This window comes from Pseudophryne corroboree, chromosome 1 (genome assembly GCF_028390025.1).
Source record: "Pseudophryne corroboree isolate aPseCor3 chromosome 1, aPseCor3.hap2, whole genome shotgun sequence".
NCBI lineage: Eukaryota > Metazoa > Chordata > Amphibia > Anura > Myobatrachidae > Pseudophryne > Pseudophryne corroboree.
The window spans coordinates 1,208,363,174-1,208,382,076 of record NC_086444.1 but is presented as its reverse complement, the minus strand read 5'-3'; the positions used below and the strand labels follow the sequence as shown (position 1 = coordinate 1,208,382,076).

General features: G+C 52.8%; 1 protein-coding gene across 1 annotated transcript in view; it reads left to right on the top strand.

Annotated features, from left to right (window-relative positions):
- Nucleotides 1-2,047: 2,047 nt before the first annotated feature.
- ATRN (attractin) overlaps nt 2,048-18,903 on the top strand; it is a 326,993-nt gene continuing 310,137 nt past the window's right edge. Inside the window, exon 1 of the mRNA XM_063925340.1 lies at nt 2,048-2,336. Coding sequence (XP_063781410.1) covers nt 2,164-2,336 — 173 coding nt within the window. The 5' untranslated portion in view covers nt 2,048-2,163. The remainder of the gene's footprint in view (nt 2,337-18,903) is intronic.

The window sequence follows — 18,903 nt, the reverse complement described above, 5'->3', positions numbered from 1 at the left end:
CTTCTCTCTGTGCCAGCCTCTCTGCCCTTCTCTCTGCGCCAGCCTCCCTGCCTTTCTCTCTGCGCCAGTCTCTCTGCCCTTCTCCCTGCGCCAGCCTCTCTGCCCTTCTCTCTGCGCCAGCCTCTCTGACTTTCTCTCTGCGCCAGCCTCCCTGCCCTTCTCTCTGCGCCAGCCTCTCTGCCCTTCTCTCTGCGCCAGCCTACCTGTGCCAGCCTGTCTGCCCTTCTCTCTGTGCCAGCCTCCCTTGTGCCAGCCTCACTGCCCTTCTCTCTCCAGCCTCACTGCCCTTCTCTCTACGCCAGCCTCCCTGTGCCAGCCTCTCTGCCCTTCTCTCTGCGCCAGCCTCCCTGCCCTTCTCTCTGTGCCAGCCTCTCTGCCCTTCTCCCTGTGCCTGCCTCTCTGCCCTTCGCTCAGCGCCAGCCTCTCCGCCCTTCTCTCTGTGCCAGCCTCCCTGCCCTTCTCTCTGCGCCAGCCTCCCTGCCCTTCTCTCTGCACCAGCCTCTCTGCCCTTCTCTCTGCGCCAGCCTCCCTGTGCCAGCCTCTCTGCCCTTCTCTCTGTGCCAGCCTCCCTGTGCCAGCCTCACTGCCCTTCTCTCTGCACCAGCCTCACTGCCCTTCTCTCTGCGCCAGCCTCCCTGTGCCAGCCTCTCTGCCCTTCTCTCTGCCCTTCTCTCTGCGCCAGCCTCTCTGCTCTTCTCTCTGCGCCAGCCTCTCTGCCCTTCTCCCTGTGCCAGCCTCTCTGCCCTTCTCTCTGCGCCAGCCTCTCTGCTCTTCTCTCTGCGCCAGCCTCTCTGCCCTTCTCCCTGTGCCAGCCTCTCTGCCCTTCTCTCTGTGCCAGCCTCTCTGCTCTTCTCTCTGCGCCAGCCTCTCTGCCCTTCTCCCTGCGCCAGCCTCTCTGCCCTTCTCTCTGCGCCAGCCTCTCTGCTCTTCTCTCTGTGCCAGCCTCTCTGCCCTTCTCCCTGTGCCAGCCTCTCTGCCCTTCTCTCTGTGCCAGCCTCTCTGCTCTTCTCTCTGCGCCAGCCTCTCTGCCCTTCTCCCTGTGCCAGCCTCTCTGCCCTTCTCTCTGCGCCAGCCTCTCTGCCCTTCTCTCTGCGCCAGCCTCTCTGCTCTTCTCTCTGCGCCAGCCTCTCTGCCCTTCTCCCTGCGCCAGCCTCTCTGCGCCAGCCTCTCTGCTCTTCTCTCTGCGCCAGCCTCTCTGCCCTTCTCCCTGTGCCAGCCTCTCTGCCCTTCTCTCTGTGCCAGCCTCTCTGCTCTTCTCTCTGCGCCAGCCTCTCTGCCCTTCTCCCTGTGCCAGCCTCTCTGCCCTTCTCTCTGCGCCAGCCTCTCTGCTCTTCTCTCTGCGCCAGCCTCTCTGCTCTTCTCTCTGCGCCAGCCTCTCTGCCCTTCTCCCTGTGCCAGCCTCTCTGCCCTTCTCCCTATGCCAGCCTCTCTGCTCTTCTCTCTGCGCCAGCCTCTCTGCCCTTCTCCCTGTGCCAGCCTCTCTGCCCTTCTCTCTGCGCCAGCCTCTCTGCCTTTCTCTCTGCCCTTCGCTCTGCGCCAGCCTCTCTGCCCTTCGCTCTGCGCCAGCCTCTCTGCCCTTCTCTCTGCGCTATCCTCTCTGCCCTTCTCCCTGTGCCAGCCTCTCTGCTCTTCTCTCTGCGCCAGCCTCTCTGCCCTTCTCCCTGTGCCAGCCTCTCTGCCCTTCTCCCTGCGCCAGCCTCTCTGCCCTTCTCCCTGCGCCAGCCTCTCTGTCCTTCTCCCTGTGCCAGCCTCTCTGCCCTTCGCTCTGTGCCAGCCTCTCTGTCCTTCTCCCTGTGCCAGCCTCTCTGCCCTTCGCTGTGCGCCAGCCTCTCTGCCCTTCGCTCTGTGCCAGCCTCTCTGCCCTTCTCCCTGTGCCAGCCTCTCTGCCCTTCGCTCTGTGCCAGCCTCTCTGCCCTCCTCCGCAGGGATACAGGGAGAAGGATGGAGAGCGGGTACCAGCGGGGCGGGGCTGGCACATAGATTACAGTGTCGCCATGGTGACGGAGCAGCCCATGTGGCGGCGCTGGCAGGGGTGTCCCGGGATAGTGGTAGCGGCAGGCCACGCCCCCCGCTCAGGCCTGTGTGTCTGGTGCTGCAGTCCGGGCTCAGGCAGAGACGCGGCCGCTGTGTGTGCGCAGGACGCGGGCAGAGACTGGGAGAGACATGCCGGCCGCGGGACTCCTGCTACTGCCGCTGCTGCTGTGCCAGCTCTCCACGGGGCTCGGGGGCAAGGAGTGCGAGAAGCCGTGCGTCAACGGGGTCTGTGCCAGCGGCCAGTGTCTGTGTGACCCGGGCTGGACCGGAGAGCAGTGCCAGCACTGCGGGGGCCGCTTCCTGTGAGTGCGGGCTAGGGGGGTGTCTATACTGTGTGCCCTGCCGGGTGTCTGCACTGTGTGCCCTGCCGGGTGTCTATACTGTGTGCCCTGCCGGGTGTCTATACTGTGTGCCCTGCCGGGTGTCTGTGCTGTGTGTGCCCTGCCGGGTGTCTGTGCTGTGTGTGCCCTGCCAGGTGTCTATACTGTGTGCCCTGCCGGGTGTCTATACTGTGTGCCCTGCCGGGTGTCTATACTGTGTGCCCTGCCGGATGTCTATGCTGTGTGCCCTGCAGGGTGTCTGTGCTGTGTGCCCTGCCGGGTGTCTGTGCTGTGTGCCCTGCCGGGTGTCTGTGCTGTGTGCCCTGCCGGGTGTCTGTGCTGTGTGCCCTGCCGGGTGTCTGTGCTGTGTGCCCTGCCGGGTGTCTGTGCTGTGTGCCCTGCCGGGTGTCTATACTGTGTGCCCTGCCGGGTGTCTATACTGTGTGCCCTGACGGGTGTCTATACTGTGTGCCCTGACGGGTGTCTATACTGTGTGCCCTGACGGGTGTCTGTGCTGTGTGTGCCCTGCCGGGTGTCTATACTGTGTGCCCTGACGGGTGTCTATACTGTGTGCCCTGCCGGGTGTCTGTGCTGTGTGTGCCCTGCCAGGTGTCTATACTGTGTGCCCTGCCGGGTGTCTATACTGTGTGCCCTGCCGGGTGTCTATACTGTGTGCCCTGCCGGGTGTCTGTACTGTGTGCCCTGCCGGGTGTCTGTGCTGTGTGCCCTGCCGGGTGTCTGTGCTGTGTGCCCTGCCGGGTGTCTGTGCTGTGTGTGCCCTGCCGGGTGTCTGTGCTGTGTGCCCTGCCGGTTGTCTGTGCTGTGTGTGCCCTGCCAGGTGTCTATACTGTGTGCCCTGCCAGGTGTCTATACTGTGTTCTCTGCCGGGTGTCTATACTGTGAGCCCTGCCGGGTGTCTATACTGTGTGCCCTGCCGGGTGTCTGTGCTGTGTGCCCTGCCGGGTGTCTGTGCTGTGTGCCCTGCCGGGTGTCTGTGCTGTGTGCCCTGCCGGGTGTCTGTGCTGTGTGTGCCCTGCCGGGTGTCTATACTGTGTGCCCTGACGGGTGTCTATACTGTGTGCCCTGCCGGGTGTCTGTGCTGTGTGTGCCCTGCCAGGTGTCTATACTGTGTGCCCTGCCGGGTGTCTATACTGTGTGCCCTGCCGGGTGTCTGTGCTGTGTGTGCCCTGCCAGGTGTCTATACTGTGTGCCCTGCCGGGTGTCTATACTGTGTGCCCTGCCGGGTGTCTGTGCTGTGTGTGCCCTGCCAGGTGTCTGTGCTGTGTGTGCCCTGCCAGGTGTCTATACTGTGTGCCCTGCCGGGTGTCTATACTGTGTGCCCTGCCGGGTGTCTATACTGTGTGCCCTGCCGGGTGTCTGTGCTGTGTGTGCCCTGCCAGGTGTCTATACTGTGTGCCCTGCCGGGTGTCTGTGCTGTGTGTGCCCTGCCAGGTGTCTATACTGTGTGCCCTGCCGGGTGTCTATACTGTGTGCCCTGCCGGGTGTCTGTGCTGTGTGTGCCCTGCCAGGTGTCTATACTGTGTGTGCCCTGCCGGGTGTCTATACTGTGTGCCCTGCCGGGTGTCTGTGCTGTGTGTGCCCTGCCGGGTGTCTGTGCTGTGTGCCCTGCCGGGTGTCTGTGCTGTGTGCCCTGCCGGGTGTCTGTGCTGTGTGCCCTGCCGGGTGTCTGTGCTGTGTGCCCTGCCGGGTGTCTGTGCTGTGTGCCCTGCCGGGTGTCTGTGCTGTGTGCCCTGCCGGGTGTCTGTGCTGTGTGTGCCCTGCCAGGTGTCTATACTGTGTGCCCTGCCGGGTGTCTATACTGTGTGCCCTGCCGGGTGTCTATACTGTGTACCCTGCCGGGTGTCTATACTGTGTACCCTGCCGGGTGTCTATACTGTGTACCCTGCCGGGTGTCTATACTGTGTGCCCTGCCGGGTGTCTATACTGTGTACCCTGCCGGGTGTTTATACTGTGTGCCCTGCCGGGTGTCTGTGCTGTGTGTGCCCTGCCAGGTGTCTATACTGTGTGCCCTGCCGGGTGTCTATACTGTGTGCCCTGCCGGGTGTCTATACTGTGTACCCTGCCGGGTGTCTATACTGTGTACCCTGCCGGGTGTCTATACTGTGTGCCCTGCCGGGTGTCTATACTGTGTACCCTGCCGGGTGTTTATACTGTGTGCCCTGCCGGGTGTCTGTGCTGTGTGTGCCCTGCCGGGTGTCTGTGCTGTGTGTGCGCTGCCGGGTGTCTGTGCTGTGTGTGCGCTGCCGGGTGTCTGTGATGTGTGTGCCCTGCCGGGTGTCTGTGCTGTGTGTGCCCTGCCGGGTGTCTGTGCTGTGTGTGCCCTGCCGGGTGTCTGTGCTGTGTGTGCCCTGCCGGGTGTCTGTGCTGTGTGTGCCCTGCCGGGTGTCTGTGCTGTGTGTGCCCTGCCGGGTGTCTGTGCTGTGTGTGCCCTGCCGGGTGTCTGTGCTGTGTGTGCCCTGCCGGGTGTCTGTGCTGTGTGTGCCCTGCCGGGTGTCTGTGCTGTGTGTGCCCTGCCGGGTGTCTGTGCTGTGTGTGCCCTGCCGGGTGTCTGTGCTGTGTGTGCCCTGCCGGGTGTCTGTGCTGTGTGTGCCCTGCCGGGTGTCTGTGCTGTGTGTGCCCTGCCGGGTGTCTGTGCTGTGTGTGCCCTGCCGGGTGTCTGTGCTGTGTGTGCCCTGCCGGGTGTCTGTGCTGTGTGTGCCCTGCCGGGTGTCTGTGCTGTGTGTGCCCTGCCGGGTGTCTGTGCTGTGTGTGCCCTGCCGGGTGTCTGTGCTGTGTGTGCCCTGCCGGGTGTCTGTGCTGTGTGCTCTGCCGGGTGTCTGTGCTGTGTGTGCCCTGCCGGGTGTCTGTGCTGTGTGCCCTACCGGGTGTCTATACTGTGTGCCCTGCGGGGGGTGTCTGTGCTGTGTGCCCTGCCGGGTGTCCATGCTGTGCGCCCTGCCGGGTGGTATATCCGGCGTCTGTGCTGTGTGTGCCCTGCCGGGTGGTATATCCGGCGTCTGTGCTGTGTGTGCCCTGCCGGGTGGTATACCCGGCGTCTGTGCTGTGTGCCCTGCCGGGTGGTATACCCGGCGTCTGTGCTGTGTGCCCTGCCGGGTGGTATACCCGGCGTCTCTGCTGTGTGCCCTGCCGGGTGGTATACCCGGCGTCTGTGCTGTGTGCCCTGCCGGGTGGTATACCCGGCGTCTGTGCTGTGTGCCCTGCCGGGTGGTATACCCGGCGTCTGTGCTGTGTGCCCTGCCGGGTGGTATACCCGGCGTCTGTGCTGTGTGCCCTGCCGGGTGGTATACCCGGCGTCTGTGCTGTGTGCCCTGCCGGGTGGTATACCCGGCGTCTGTGCTGTGTGCCCTGCCGGGTGGTATACCCGGCGTCTCTGCTGTGTGCCCTGCCGGGTGGTATACCCGGCGTCTGTGCTGTGTGCCCGGCTTGGTATTGTACTGGGATGTATATGGTGTGTGTACATGCTGTGTGTTGTATAGTGTGTACATGCTGTGTGTTATATAGTGTGTACATGCTGTGTGTTATATAGTGTGTACATGCTGTGTGTTATATAGTGTGTACATGCTGTGTGTTATATAGTGTGTACATGCTGTGTGTTATATAGTGTGTACATGCTGTGTGTTATATAGTGTGTACATGCTGTGTTTTTTACTGGGTGTATATGCTTTGTTTCCTGTCTGGTGTGTATGATTTGTGTTATAGCAGGTGTATATGCTGTGTGTTGTACAGGGTGTGTTATACCATCTCTGTCATACAAGGTGTAATAAAGATAGTTATACTGTGTATTACGTGCTTCATACTGTCCTGAGGAGTGAGGGCCCTGCACACTGGCTGATGTGTGCGGCCGATAACAATCTCCTTCAGTAATGAATGAGAACTCGTTCATATCGCTCAGTGTGTAGGCACCAGCGATGAATGATGTGCGGCCCCACGCTCGTTCATTGTTGGTGACAGCTTGTTTATACACGCAGGCCAATATGGACAATCTCGTCCATATTAGCGTGCAGTGCTATGGGGCTGGGTGACGGGGTGAGTGAAGAAACTTCACTCCCCCCCCATCACCCCCTGCTGCCGTATCCCCTATCTGCCGTCACGCACCTCGGCCAGTGTCTAGGGCCCTTTAAAACTGGGTGGTGCATCTTGTGCCATACTGAGTCCAGTCTGTCATACAAGTTATACCCCAGAATACTGTAATACTGGGTGTTGTACTGTGCACCATACCGTGTGCCATACTGTTTCTGGTCTGTCATACAGGTGTTACTGCACAGTGAGGGGGCATATTTTAATTTTGAAGGGTAAAATACTGTATGTGATGTACAGTATCACCACAGCTACTATAGTGTGTCAAATATTGTCCTTAGAAATTAAGATATGCCCTCCTTACTGATTGGGTGCAGGGTGCTACAATATACACTGCTGTACTGTGCCTCGCGGTTGTGTTTTGTGTGTGTTACATGGAAGCTACATGAAATGTGTTATGAAATGTATAACACAGTGTACACATTGTATAATCCGCAGTGGTACTGTAACCGTGAACGGGAGCAGGCAGTGCTTGTGTATGAGCTGCGCAGATCTCGCGAGGGGGCGAGCTGATAACTATATTGACATGAGAAGAGATGTATTATTGTAAAATACTTTGTGTGTCAGACGTGTTTTGTGTCTGATGCAGTAAAATCCAGACAACCAATGGGAGTACTGACGGAGCGTTTCATGGTGGTAATTCCGAGTTGATCGCTAGCTGCTTTCGTTTGCAGCGCAGCGATCAGGTAAAAAAGCGGCACTTCTGCGCATGCGTATGAGGCGCAGTGCGCACGCGCGACGTACTTTCACAAAAGCCGGTGCAGTTTCACACAAGGTCTAGTGACGCTTTTCAGTCGCACTGCTGGCCGCAGAGTGATTGACAGGAAGTGGGTGTTTCTGGGAGGTAACTGGCCATTTCAGGGAATGTGTGTAAAAACGCAGGCGTCGGATAAAAACGTGGGCGTGCCTGGCCGAACGCAAGGCGTGTTTGTGACGTCAAAACAGGAATTAAACAGTCTGAAGTGATCGCTAGCTAGGAGTAGGTCTTGAGCTACTCAGAAACTGCACAATCTTTTTTTGTAGCAGCGCTGCGATCCTTTCGGTCGCTTTTATGCTGAGCTAAGATACACTCCCAGAGGGCGGCCGCCTAGCGTTTGCACTGCTGCTAAAAGCAGCTAGCGAGCGAACAACTCGGAATGTAGTGCATATATGAGCGACTCCCTAATGGCTGTAACTAATAGGACATCAGAACCCGGACGATCCGGCGTGTACGCAGTATCTGACAGTCATTAAGACGCGGGACACTCTGATGTCACAATACAGTATCACAGATTAATGTATCCTATAGTGTGGTGTATAGGGAAGCTCTTACCTGTGCTGCAGCCAGTTGTGTATCCTAGGGGTCAATCCAATTAGTGGTGAATTGGGTTGTGTGAGCTGTACTCGCAGCAAATTCCTACTGCAATTTGCCTTCGCACCCCAATTTCAAACTCGTAATGCTTTTGCAGGTAAAATCCACTTCCCTCGCGCCCCCTCCCCCCCCCCCCCCCCCCTCACCCCATTGTTAAAATTAGGGGTTTTGCTTCAGAACCCCCCCCAATTAGGCATTTGGAAGTTTTCAATTAACTTAATTGAGCCAAAAATGTCCTCAAATGACCCCAGAATATTATTTGTTTTATTATGCACAACAAATGTAATGAAAATACTTGTTTCAATGAAAAATAATTATCTTTTTAAAAAACATTTTTTTTTAAAGTTGAGTCAAATTATCCCCAAAGCACTTTTTTTTTTTTTTTTACCTTTTATTTTGCAATTTTCAGTTAATTCCCATGTAATTGAACACAATTTGTTTGCTTTATATAATTTTTTTTTTACTTTGATAATAATAATAATAATAATAATGCAAAAATCAGCCATTCAAAAAGCATCTGGTACTTTTCTTATGCCCAGTAACAGCCTCCTCTATAAGCCGTTTTGGGGGGGGGGGGGGTCCAAGAGGGTCTCCCCACTTCTTCCAGGTCCCATATAAAATACTGTACCCCCGTGTTTTACCTCATCACTGATCACAACTGATTTAATCTTAGTTCTTTAAAAAGGGCTTTTCTCGCCTTAAGTACTGGTTTTAGTAAATAGCGTTCCTGACAATAGCCCTTTACTCTCGGATGTGTTGTTTTAAGAAAACGGCGCTATGTGGACGTGTTGCCTGCACTGGCTGGTTGTGGTGGGGGGACCGGGTAGAGAGACACACCAAGGTGCTATTATTGGTGATAGGGGTTTAGTGTGGTTCATTTTAAAGTGGAAGCACATCATGTGTATTTGTAATAAGATCCAAATATATATTGGTAGGTTAATTGGCTTCTGAGAAAACCTAACCCTAGTGTGTAAGCGGGAGTGTACATGGACTGACTAGATGGGCCAAGTGGTTCCTATCTGTCGTCAAATTCTGTTTAAGGTATAAGCACACCTGTGCACCAGCATCTGTTGTGTTACCTGTAAGGTTTGGTGCAACACTTCCACCATATCAGTGTATCCGGGGTAAGAGAAGTACCACAAGCGCCAGGGGTTAGGTTGAACATACCTGTAAATTATACATGCTTCGTCAGTGTCCTGCTTTGCATTAATTATGTCTCCCTTGTGTGTGCGACCCTGTTATATCATTTCAAGATCGTTACTGAATATTGCAAATATAACGTGCTACCTGTTCTATGTTCTAGCATCTTGCTGTATATTGTTCAGTTTTAGGCATGTATCTGACTGCGTTTAACTTTGTGAACCTGCATCTGTTAATGTGACTTTCTCTAACATCCATAAGGGATATTGGGGAAATCTAGTACCATGGGGTATAGACGGGGTCCAAAGGAGCCAGTGCACTTTAAATTTCTTCCACTGGGTGTGCCGGCTCCTCCCCTCCCACAGGCAGTTTAGAAAAAAGTGCCCTCAGGAGAGGATGTACACTCTGAGCTACAGCATGCCTGCACCGTGGGAGTTAGGGGGGGATGGTCAACGGCCTTACGAGGTGCAGAGGTGCTTCCCCGCTGCAGGACGCAGCACGTTGCACACCCCTAACGCTGCCTAAAGGTGACATCGGTGGTGAGTATAAACCAGGGCCCCTCTAGGGGGGTCCTCCGGTTCAAAGTGCAGCTGATGGGTCCCTCCCGGGTGGGGGGGGGGGGGGTCCTGCTAAGATCCCCCATGTAGAACTGGCACAAAAGGGCTTGACTAGCACTTGTGTGATGTTTTAAGCTTAAAAGGAGACTTTTGCCAGTATAATATATGTATGTAACTCCGGCGCCATTGGAGGGGGGGAAGCTACCTAAGAGCGGGACCTGAGGCATTTTGGCGCCTTCCTCTGCTTACTGCAGCACACACAGCGTTTCCTGATCCTCAGATGCTGGATATCTGGTACAGGGTGTAGCAAAGCCGCTTGTGTGCACTATCCTGATCCTATCTAGGACAATAATTGTTGGTGTTTACTATATTATAGGGAGCCGACAGTCTCACTGGGGCTGTGCAGCTCAGGGTGTGCTGCTGTCCTCTCTCTTTGTGTCTCCTCTCACATACAGTAGGGCAGGCTTGCATTATAACTGTCTATGTGTATGTTATTGTGCTTACTGTGAATATGGGTAAACACAGGCTGTGCTGTGTATGTCACACTAGATTCTCTCCCTTATATAATGTCTCTGTTTCCTGTGAACAATGCAGCCGATCTTCACAAATCAGTGAAGGGGCTGGGACAGAGGGTCCAGAGCCCCACTGGTTAGGGTCTCTTAAGACTGATGTCAGATATGTCATCCCAGCTCACTGCTAATGTGCAGAAAACTCAGTTACTACTACAAGCTGTTGCAGATTTAGCTGCTAGGGCTGATGTACAGCCCCCCCTCTCTCATGCAGGTCCCCAGAAGCGTGGTTTACCTGCTCTACTCTCTGATACAGATGATGGTATACACGACGATGGGGATGACCTGGACCCCGTTAGTGGGGATTCCGATGCTGCTCAGGGTATTGAACCCCTCATTTTGGCTATAAGGGATGTGTTAAAGCTCCTCCTAGAGGACGCTGCGTGACAGCAGTCGTTTTTCTTTGTACAAAACATGCCTAATGTCACTTTCCCTGATTCTACAGAGTTAGATGACTTATACAAACAGGCCTGGAAAAATCCAAAAAATTCCAAGTGTCCAAAAAGTTTTTGCCACTTTCCCATTTGCTCCTGAAGGTAGAAAATTTTTGGAGGGACCCCCTGGGGTGGATGTCTCAGTCTCTCGCCTGTCTAAAAAGGCGGTGCTGCCCGCCCCGGGCTTTTTTACCATGAAGGATCCTAGGGATAGGAAGATAGAGACTACCCTAAAATCTATATACACAGCAGCCGGTATATCACAAAGACCGGTCATTGCGGGTTTCTGGATGACCCATGCTATTCCTTCTTGGGACACTCAAATTCAGGGGGGCCGCTCGGGGGATATGCCCTAAGTTAAAATGGTAACCCTCCTAAAGAACATTCAGGACACTACCCGTGTTCTCTGTGATTCCCTCAAGAAAATGGGGAACATTAATGCTCGGACTTCTGCCATGGCAGTGTCGACGCGCAGGGCCTTGTGGTTGCATCAGTGGATTATGAACGCAGAATTCAAACGTAGTGTGGAATCCCTCCCCTTTTCTGGCGAACGGCTGTTTGGGGTTGAATTGGATACCTGGATTTCCAAAGTTACGCTGGGAAATCCACATTTCTCCCCTCTGGGGCCTCTCTGTCGAGACGCTTCTATTCGGGGCCGTCTATCCAGTCCTTTCGGTCTCACAGATTTCGATCTAAGGCCAGAGGTGCCTCCAATGTGGCTAGAGGCACCAGAGGTAAGTCCAAAAAACCTGCAAGCACCAGTTCTCAGGAGCAGTCCACCTGTTCTGCTTCCACTAAGGCCTCAGCATGACAGTGCCCACCCACCCCGAGGGGATCTCGAGGTGGGAGCTCGACTGCGTCACTTCAGCCGTGTCTTCCTGCCAGGATGCCCGTGTCAGAGATCTCGTTTCTCAGGGCTGCAGGTGGGAGTTCTACAGGGTCGGTGGTCAGCCAACGAGGCCCTCCTTCCGATCAACATTCTGGAACTTCAGGCGATCTACAGTGCTCTGCTTCAAGTTTCTCCTCTGCTCAAGGATCACGCGATCCAGGTACAGTCGGACAACGCCACGACAGTGGCATATATCAGTCGTCAAGGAGGAACAAAAAGCAGAGCCTGCATGCGAGAGGTGTCGAAGATACTCCTCGGGGTGGAAAGAAATGCAAGAGCAATGTCTGCAATCTTCATTCTGCGTGTGGACAACTGGGAGGCGGACTTCCCGAATCGTCACACTCTCCACCCGGGGGAGTGGGGCCTCCACCATCTGGTATTCCAACAGATCATCGACTGGTGGGGTTGCCCACAAATAGACATGATGGCCTCTCGTCTCAACAAGAAACTTCCCTGGTATTGCTCACGGACCAGGTACCCTCAGGCTAGGGCAGTGGACGCACTGGCGTCGCCTTGGCCGTACCCGCCGGTCTACCTGTTTCCTCCGATTCCATTGCTCCCAAGGGTGCTAAAGCGAATCAGGAATCAAGGTGTCCAGGCAATTCTGATTGCCCCGGATTTGCCTCAGAGGGCGTGGTACACTGATTTTCTGGACATGTCTATCGAAAACCCTTGGCCTCTACCATTAAGAAGAGACCTCCTTCAACAAGGACCGTTCGTCTACCCGGTCTTACGCCGACTTTGTTTGATGGCATGAAGGTTATGCAGAACATCCTAGCTCATAAGGGCCTTTCCAAAAAGGTTATTGCTACCATGGTTCAGGCCAGAAAACCTGTGACTTCAAAACACTATCATCATATCTGGTGCGAGGAACGCACGTATCCGCCTGCAGTATTTCACTTGTAATGTTTCCTACGTTTCATTGCAGGCTGGTGTGGATAAGGGCTTACGTCTGGGTTCCATTAAGGTCCAGATTTCAGCCCTCTCCATTTTCTTCCAGAAGAAATTGGCAGTGTTGCCTGAAGTTCAGACCTTCTTGCAAGGGGTGCTCCACATAGAACCACCTTTTGTGCCGCCTACGGCACCCTGTGATTTGGATGTAGTGTTGGCATTTCTACAGTCCTCCTGGTTTGAACCTCTGATGACGATAGGAGATAAGTACCTCACATGAAAGACGGTGATGTTACTGGCCCAGGCTTCTGCTCATTGTGTTTCAGAATTGGGGGCCTTATTGTGTAAAAGTCCGTACTTGGGTGGTCATTCCGAGTTGTTCTCTCGCTGCTGATTTTTGCAGTGCAGCGATTAAGTGAAAAAATTGCAAAAATGCGCATGGTACGCAGCGCGCATGCGCTAAGTACTTTCACACAAAACTTTGTAGATGTACTCAAGCTCGTGCAACGTTTTTTCAGCACTCGAGTGATCGTAATGTGATTGACAGGAAGTGTGTGTTTCTGGGTGGTAACTGTCCGTTTTCAGGGAGTGTGCTAAAAAACGCAGGCGTGCCAGGTAAAAACGCAGTAGTGGCTGGAGAAACGGGGGAGTGGCTGGCCGAATGCAGGGCGTTTGTGACGTCAAACCAGGAACTAAATGGACTGAGGTGTTCGCAGTCTAGGAGTAGGTCTGGAGCTACTCAGAAACTGCAGCAAATTATTTAGTAGCAGTTCTGCTAATCTTTTGTTCGCTATTATGCTGAGCTAAGATACGCTTCCAGAGGGCGGAGGCCTAGCGTGTGCAATGCTGCTAAAAGCAGTTAGCGAGCGAACAACTCTGAATGACCACCTTGGTCTTTTACGAGGACAGGGCGGTGCTCCGGACTAGACAGCAGTTCCTGCTGAATATTGTCTCCGCGTTTCATCTGAATTAACCTATTGTGGTTCCGTCCAGTTCTGACGCTTCTGCTCCTCCGGAGGCATTGGATGCTGTGCGTGCCTTGAAGATCTATGTCAAGCGCACAGCTTGGGTCAGAAAAATGGACTCCTTGTTCATGCTCAATGATGCGCAGAAGAAGGGTTGCCCTGCTTTAAAGCAATCCATTGCGCATTGGATTAGGCTTACTGTTGGCAGCCTTACCTGTTTCTAAGTCTCTAGAGGCCCATTCTGTTAGATCAGTGGGCTCTTCCTGGGCGGTTGCCCGTGGAGTCTTGGCCTTGCAACTATGCCGAGCTTCTACCTGGTCGGGGAAGAACACTTTTGTAAAATTCTACAAATTTGATATTGTTGTATTTTAGTGGTGTGCTGGTGTGTAAATCTCACCACCTTTTCTCTGGTCATGTTCCTTCTCTCAAGTATGTGCTTTCTCCTACGGGCACGTTTTTACCTATAACTGCCTGTGGGAGGCGGCATAGAGGGGAGGAGCCAGCACACCCTGTTGAAGAAATTTAAAGTGCACTGGCTCCTTTGGACCCTGTCTATACCCCATCGTACTAGATTTCCCCAATATCCCTTATGGACTACGAGAAAAGTATTTACTGGTAGGTATTAAAATCCTATTTTGTCCGCATTGGGTATATTTTAGGCAGCAATATTGCTTATTACACTCTGCCTATAACTAAACTAGGAGCCATTTCTGCCTCATTGCTGTTATAGCTAGGGAATTAATAGTGTAATACAGTAATGTGCTGGCTGGAAGATGGCATGTTATGTGGTGACGGGCTGGCTGGTAGAAGATGGCATGTTATGTAGTGATGGGTTGGCTGGTAGGAGATGATGTGTAATGTAGTGATGGGTTGGCTGGTAGGAGATGATGTGTAATGTGGTGACGGGCTGGCTGGTAGGATATGACGTGTAACGTAGTGATGGGCTGGCTGCAGGAGATATGTGTAATGTAGTGTTGGGTTGGCTATTAGGAGATGATGTGTAATGTAGTGACGGGCTGGCTGCAGGAGATGACGTGTAATGTAGTGATGGGTTGGCTGCAGGAGATGACGTGTAATGTAGTGATGGGTTGGCTGGTAGGAGATGAGGTGTAATGTAGTGAGGGGTGGCTGGTAGGAGATGAGGTGTAATGTAGTGATGGGTGGCTGGTAGGAGATGAGGTGTAATGTAGTGATGGGTGGCTGGTAGGAGATGAGGTGTAATGTAGTGACGGGTTTGCTGGTAGGAGATGATGTGTAATGTAGTGGTGGGCTGGCTGGTAGGAGATGATGTGTAATGTAGTGACGGGTTGGCTGGTAGGAGATGATGTGTAATGTAGTGACGGGTTGGCTGGTAGGAGATGTGTAATGTAGTGACGGGTTGGCTGGTAGGAGATGATGTGTAATGTAGTGGTGGGCTGGCTGGTAGGAGATGACGTGTAATGTAGTGGTGGGCTGGCTGGTAGGAGATGACGTGTAATGTAGTGATGGGCTGGCTGGTAGGAGATGAGGTGTAATGTAGTGATGGGTGGCTGGTAGGAGATGAGGTGTAATGTAGTGATGGGTGGCTGGTAGGAGATGAGGTGTAATGTAGTGATGGGTGGCTGGTAGGAGATGAGGTGTAATGTAGTGATGGGTGGCTGGTAGGAGATGAGGTGTAATGTAGTGATGGGTGGCTGGTAGGAGATGAGGTGTAATGTAGTGATGGGTGGCTGGTAGGAGATGAGGTGTAATGTAGTGGTGGGCTGGCTGGTAGGGGATGATGCTGGTGTGAAGTAGACAGGTAAACAATCTTTGCCTGCTAACAGCATCGCGCCAGACACAAGTCAGAGAACACTGTGTATCACCACTAAACCCCTGGCTTTAGGCGCGGTAAACTGCATCTCCCGGCTTAAGTGCCGGGCACAATTCATACAATTTAATAGCTTTGGGCAGTCATTCCCAGCACTATTCAATATCGTGCTTAATTGAAGTGCCCCATAGAATGCTGCAAACAACGTTATCTGTGCCTTGGTACATGCTTACATCATAGAAGAGCCAATGGATGGCCTGCAGTTGTGGAATGGGGAGGCTGTAAGGCATGGCCATTGTGTGCCAGCATGAAGATTTTAGCTTGTTGCTTCAGTGTCTGAATGTTAGTTCCTCCAGCACAGTGTTCTGCTATTCAACTCATTGCTGTGAAAGTGAAATCACAAAGGCATTTGTTTTCATTAGAGCGGTTATCAGATCAGTCATACAAAAGGGTGTAGCTGCTGTGGACATTGACCATGTTTATGGCTTTCCTTGTCTGAGTATTGCGTAGGTAGTCATCTATTGTTATTGCTGTGTGTTTTCTCTGAAAATAATGTTGGTATGAGATGTATCGCTATTACCTGCGGAACATGGTGTTTACCAGCGGCCTACACTGCCGCGTGCTATGTTTCTATTGGTAACTGGCCTGCTGATTTGTGTAGTGTATGGAGCTCCCAGATGATGTAATAAAAGATGATTTGCATATCACTGATGACTCATCTGTCCCTGACACGGGGGTACACATGTTTAAGGGGAAGAAAGCTGAGGTAAATTTCCCTTCTCTCATGAAGAAAAAGAGCGGGAATCTCCAGACAAGAAGCTGCAGCTTCCCAAAAAGAATTCTCAGGGAGTATCCTTTCCCTACTAGGGCCAGGATACGAGGGGAATCTTCCCCTAGGGTGTACAAGGCATTGACACTTTTAACCAAAAAGGTAGCGCTGACTTAACAGCTATCCTCAGGGATCCTGCAGATAGCATGCAGTAAAAGTACTTTGAAGTCCATTTACACACATTCTGGTACACTACTCAGACCGGCGATTGTGTCGGCATAGGTCTATAGCGCTGTAGCAGCATAGTCAGATACCTTATCAGCGGAGGTTGAAACCCTAGATAAGGATGACATATTATTGTCCCTAGTATATATATATATTTCTCTAATGTCCTAGTGGATGCTGGGGACTCCGTCAGGACCATGGGGAATAGCGGCTCCGCAGGAGACAGGGCACAAAAGCAAGCTTTTAGGATCACATGATGTGTACTGGCTCCTCCCCCTATGACCCTCCTCCAAGCCTTAGTTAGGTTTTTGTGCCCGGCCGAGAAGGGTGCAATCTAGGTGGCTCTCTTAAAGAGTTACTTAGAAAAAGTTTTTAGGTTCTTTATTTTCAGTGAGTCCTGCTGGCAACAGGCTCACTGCATCGAGGGACTTAGGGGAGAGATTTTCAACTCACCTGCGTGCAGGATGGATTGGATTCTTAGGCTACTGGACATAGCTCCAGAGGGAGTCGGAACACAGGGCTCGCCCTGGGGTTCGTCCCGGAGCCGCGCCGCCGACCCCCCTTGCAGACGCTGAAGATGAAGAGGTCCGGAACCAGGCGGCAGAAGACTCTCAGTCTTCATCAGGTAGCGCACAGCACTGCAGCTGTGCGCCATTGTTGTCAGCACACTTCACACAGCGGTCACGGAGGGTGCAGGGCGCTGGGGGGGGGCGCCCTGGGCAGCAATGTATAATACCTGTATGGCGAAAAATACATCACATATAGCCCTTGAGGCTATATGGATGTATTTAACCCCTGCCAGATATCTAAAACTCCGGAGAAGAAGCCCGCCGAAAAGGGGGCGGGGCCTATTCTCCTCAGCACACAGCGCCATTTTCCCTCACAGAAAGGCTGGTGGGAAGGCTCCCATGCTCTCCCCTGCACTGCACTACAGAAACATGGTTAAAACAGAGAGGGGGGGCACTGATTTGGCGATATGTATATATATTAAAATGCTATAAGGGAGGAACACTTATATAAAGGTTGTCCCTGGATAATTATAGCGTTTTGGTGTGTGCTGGCAAACTCTCCCTCTGTCTCCCCAAAGGGCTAGTGGGTCCTGTCCTCTATCAGAACATTCCCTATGTGTGTGCTGTATGTCGGTACGTGTGTGTCGACATGTATGAGGAAAATATTGGTGAGGAGGCGGAGCAAATTGCCTGTAATGGTGATGTCACTCTCTAGGGAGTCGACACCGGAATGGATGGCTTATTTATGGAAATTACGTGACAATGTCAACACGCTGCAAGCCGGTTGACGACATGAGAGGGCCGGCGAACAAATTAGTATCTGTCCAGGCGTCTCAAACACCGTCAGGGGCTGTAAAATGCCCATTTACCTCAGTCGGTCGACACAGACCCAGACACTGACACTGATTTCAGTGTCGACGGTGAAGAAACAAACGTATTTTCTTTTAGGGCCACACGTTAAGGGCAATGAAGGAGGTGTTACATATTTCTGATACTCCAAGTACCACAAAAAAGGGTATTATGTGTGAGGTGAAAAAACTACCTGTAGTTTTTCCTGAATCAGATAAATTAAATGAAGTGTGTGATGATGCGTGGGTTTCCCCCGATAGAAAATTATTGGCGGTATACCCTTTCCCGCCAGAAGTTAAGGCGCGGTGGGAAACACCCCTCAGGGTGGATAAGGCGCTCACACGCTTATCAGAACAAGTGGCGGTACCATCTACGGATAGGGCCGTACTTAAGGAGCCAGCTGATAGGAGGCTGAAAAATATCCTAAAAAGTATACACACACATGCTGGTGTTATACTGCGACCAGCGATCGCCTCAGCCTGGATGTGCAGAGCTGAGGTGGCTTGGTCGGATTCCCTGACTAAAAATATTGATACCTTTGACAGGGACAGTATTTTATTGACTATAGAGCATTTAAAGGATGCATTTCTATATATGCGAGATGCGCAGAGGGATATTTGCACTCTGGCATCAAGAGTAAATGCGATGTCCATATCTGCAAGAAGATGTTTATGGACACGACAGTGGTCAGGTGATGCAGATTCCAAACGGCACAAAGATGTATTGCCGTATAAAGGGGAGGAGTTATTTGGGGTCGGTCCATGGGACCTGGTGGCCAGGGCAACTGCTGGAAAATCCACAGTTTTTTACCCTAAGTCACATCTCTGCAGAAAAAGACACCGTCTTTTCAGCCTCAGTCCTTTCGTCCCTATAAGAGTCATATCTGCCCAGGGATAGAGGAAAGGGAAGAAGACTGCAGCAGGCAGCCCATTCCCAGGAACAGAAGCCCTCCACCGCTTCTACCAAGTTCTCAGCATGACGCTGGGACCGTACAGGACCCCTGGATCCTACAAGTAGTATCCAAGGGGTACAGATTGGAATGTCGAGAGGTTTCCCCCCTCGCAGGTTCCTGTAGTCTGCTGTACCAATGTCTCCCTCCGACAGGGAGGCAGTATTGAAAACAATTCACAAGCTGTATTCCCAGCAGGTGATAATAAAATTACCCCTCCGACAACAAGGAAAGGGGTATTACTCCACACTATATGGTGGTACTGAAGGCTAGGTGAGACCTATTCTAAATCTGGAAAATTTGAACACTTACAAGGGTTCAAATCCAGATGGAGTCACTCAGAGCAGTGATAGCAAAGAACAAGGGGACTATATGGTGTCCCGGGACATCAGGGATGCTTACCTCCATGTCCCAAAATTTGCCTTTTCTCACCAAGGGTACCTCAGGTTCGTGGTACAGAACTGTCACTATCAGTTTCAAGACGATGCCGTTGGATTGTCCAAGGCACCCCGGGTCCTTACCAAGGTAATGACCGAAAGGAGGATTCGTCTTCAAAGAAAATGGA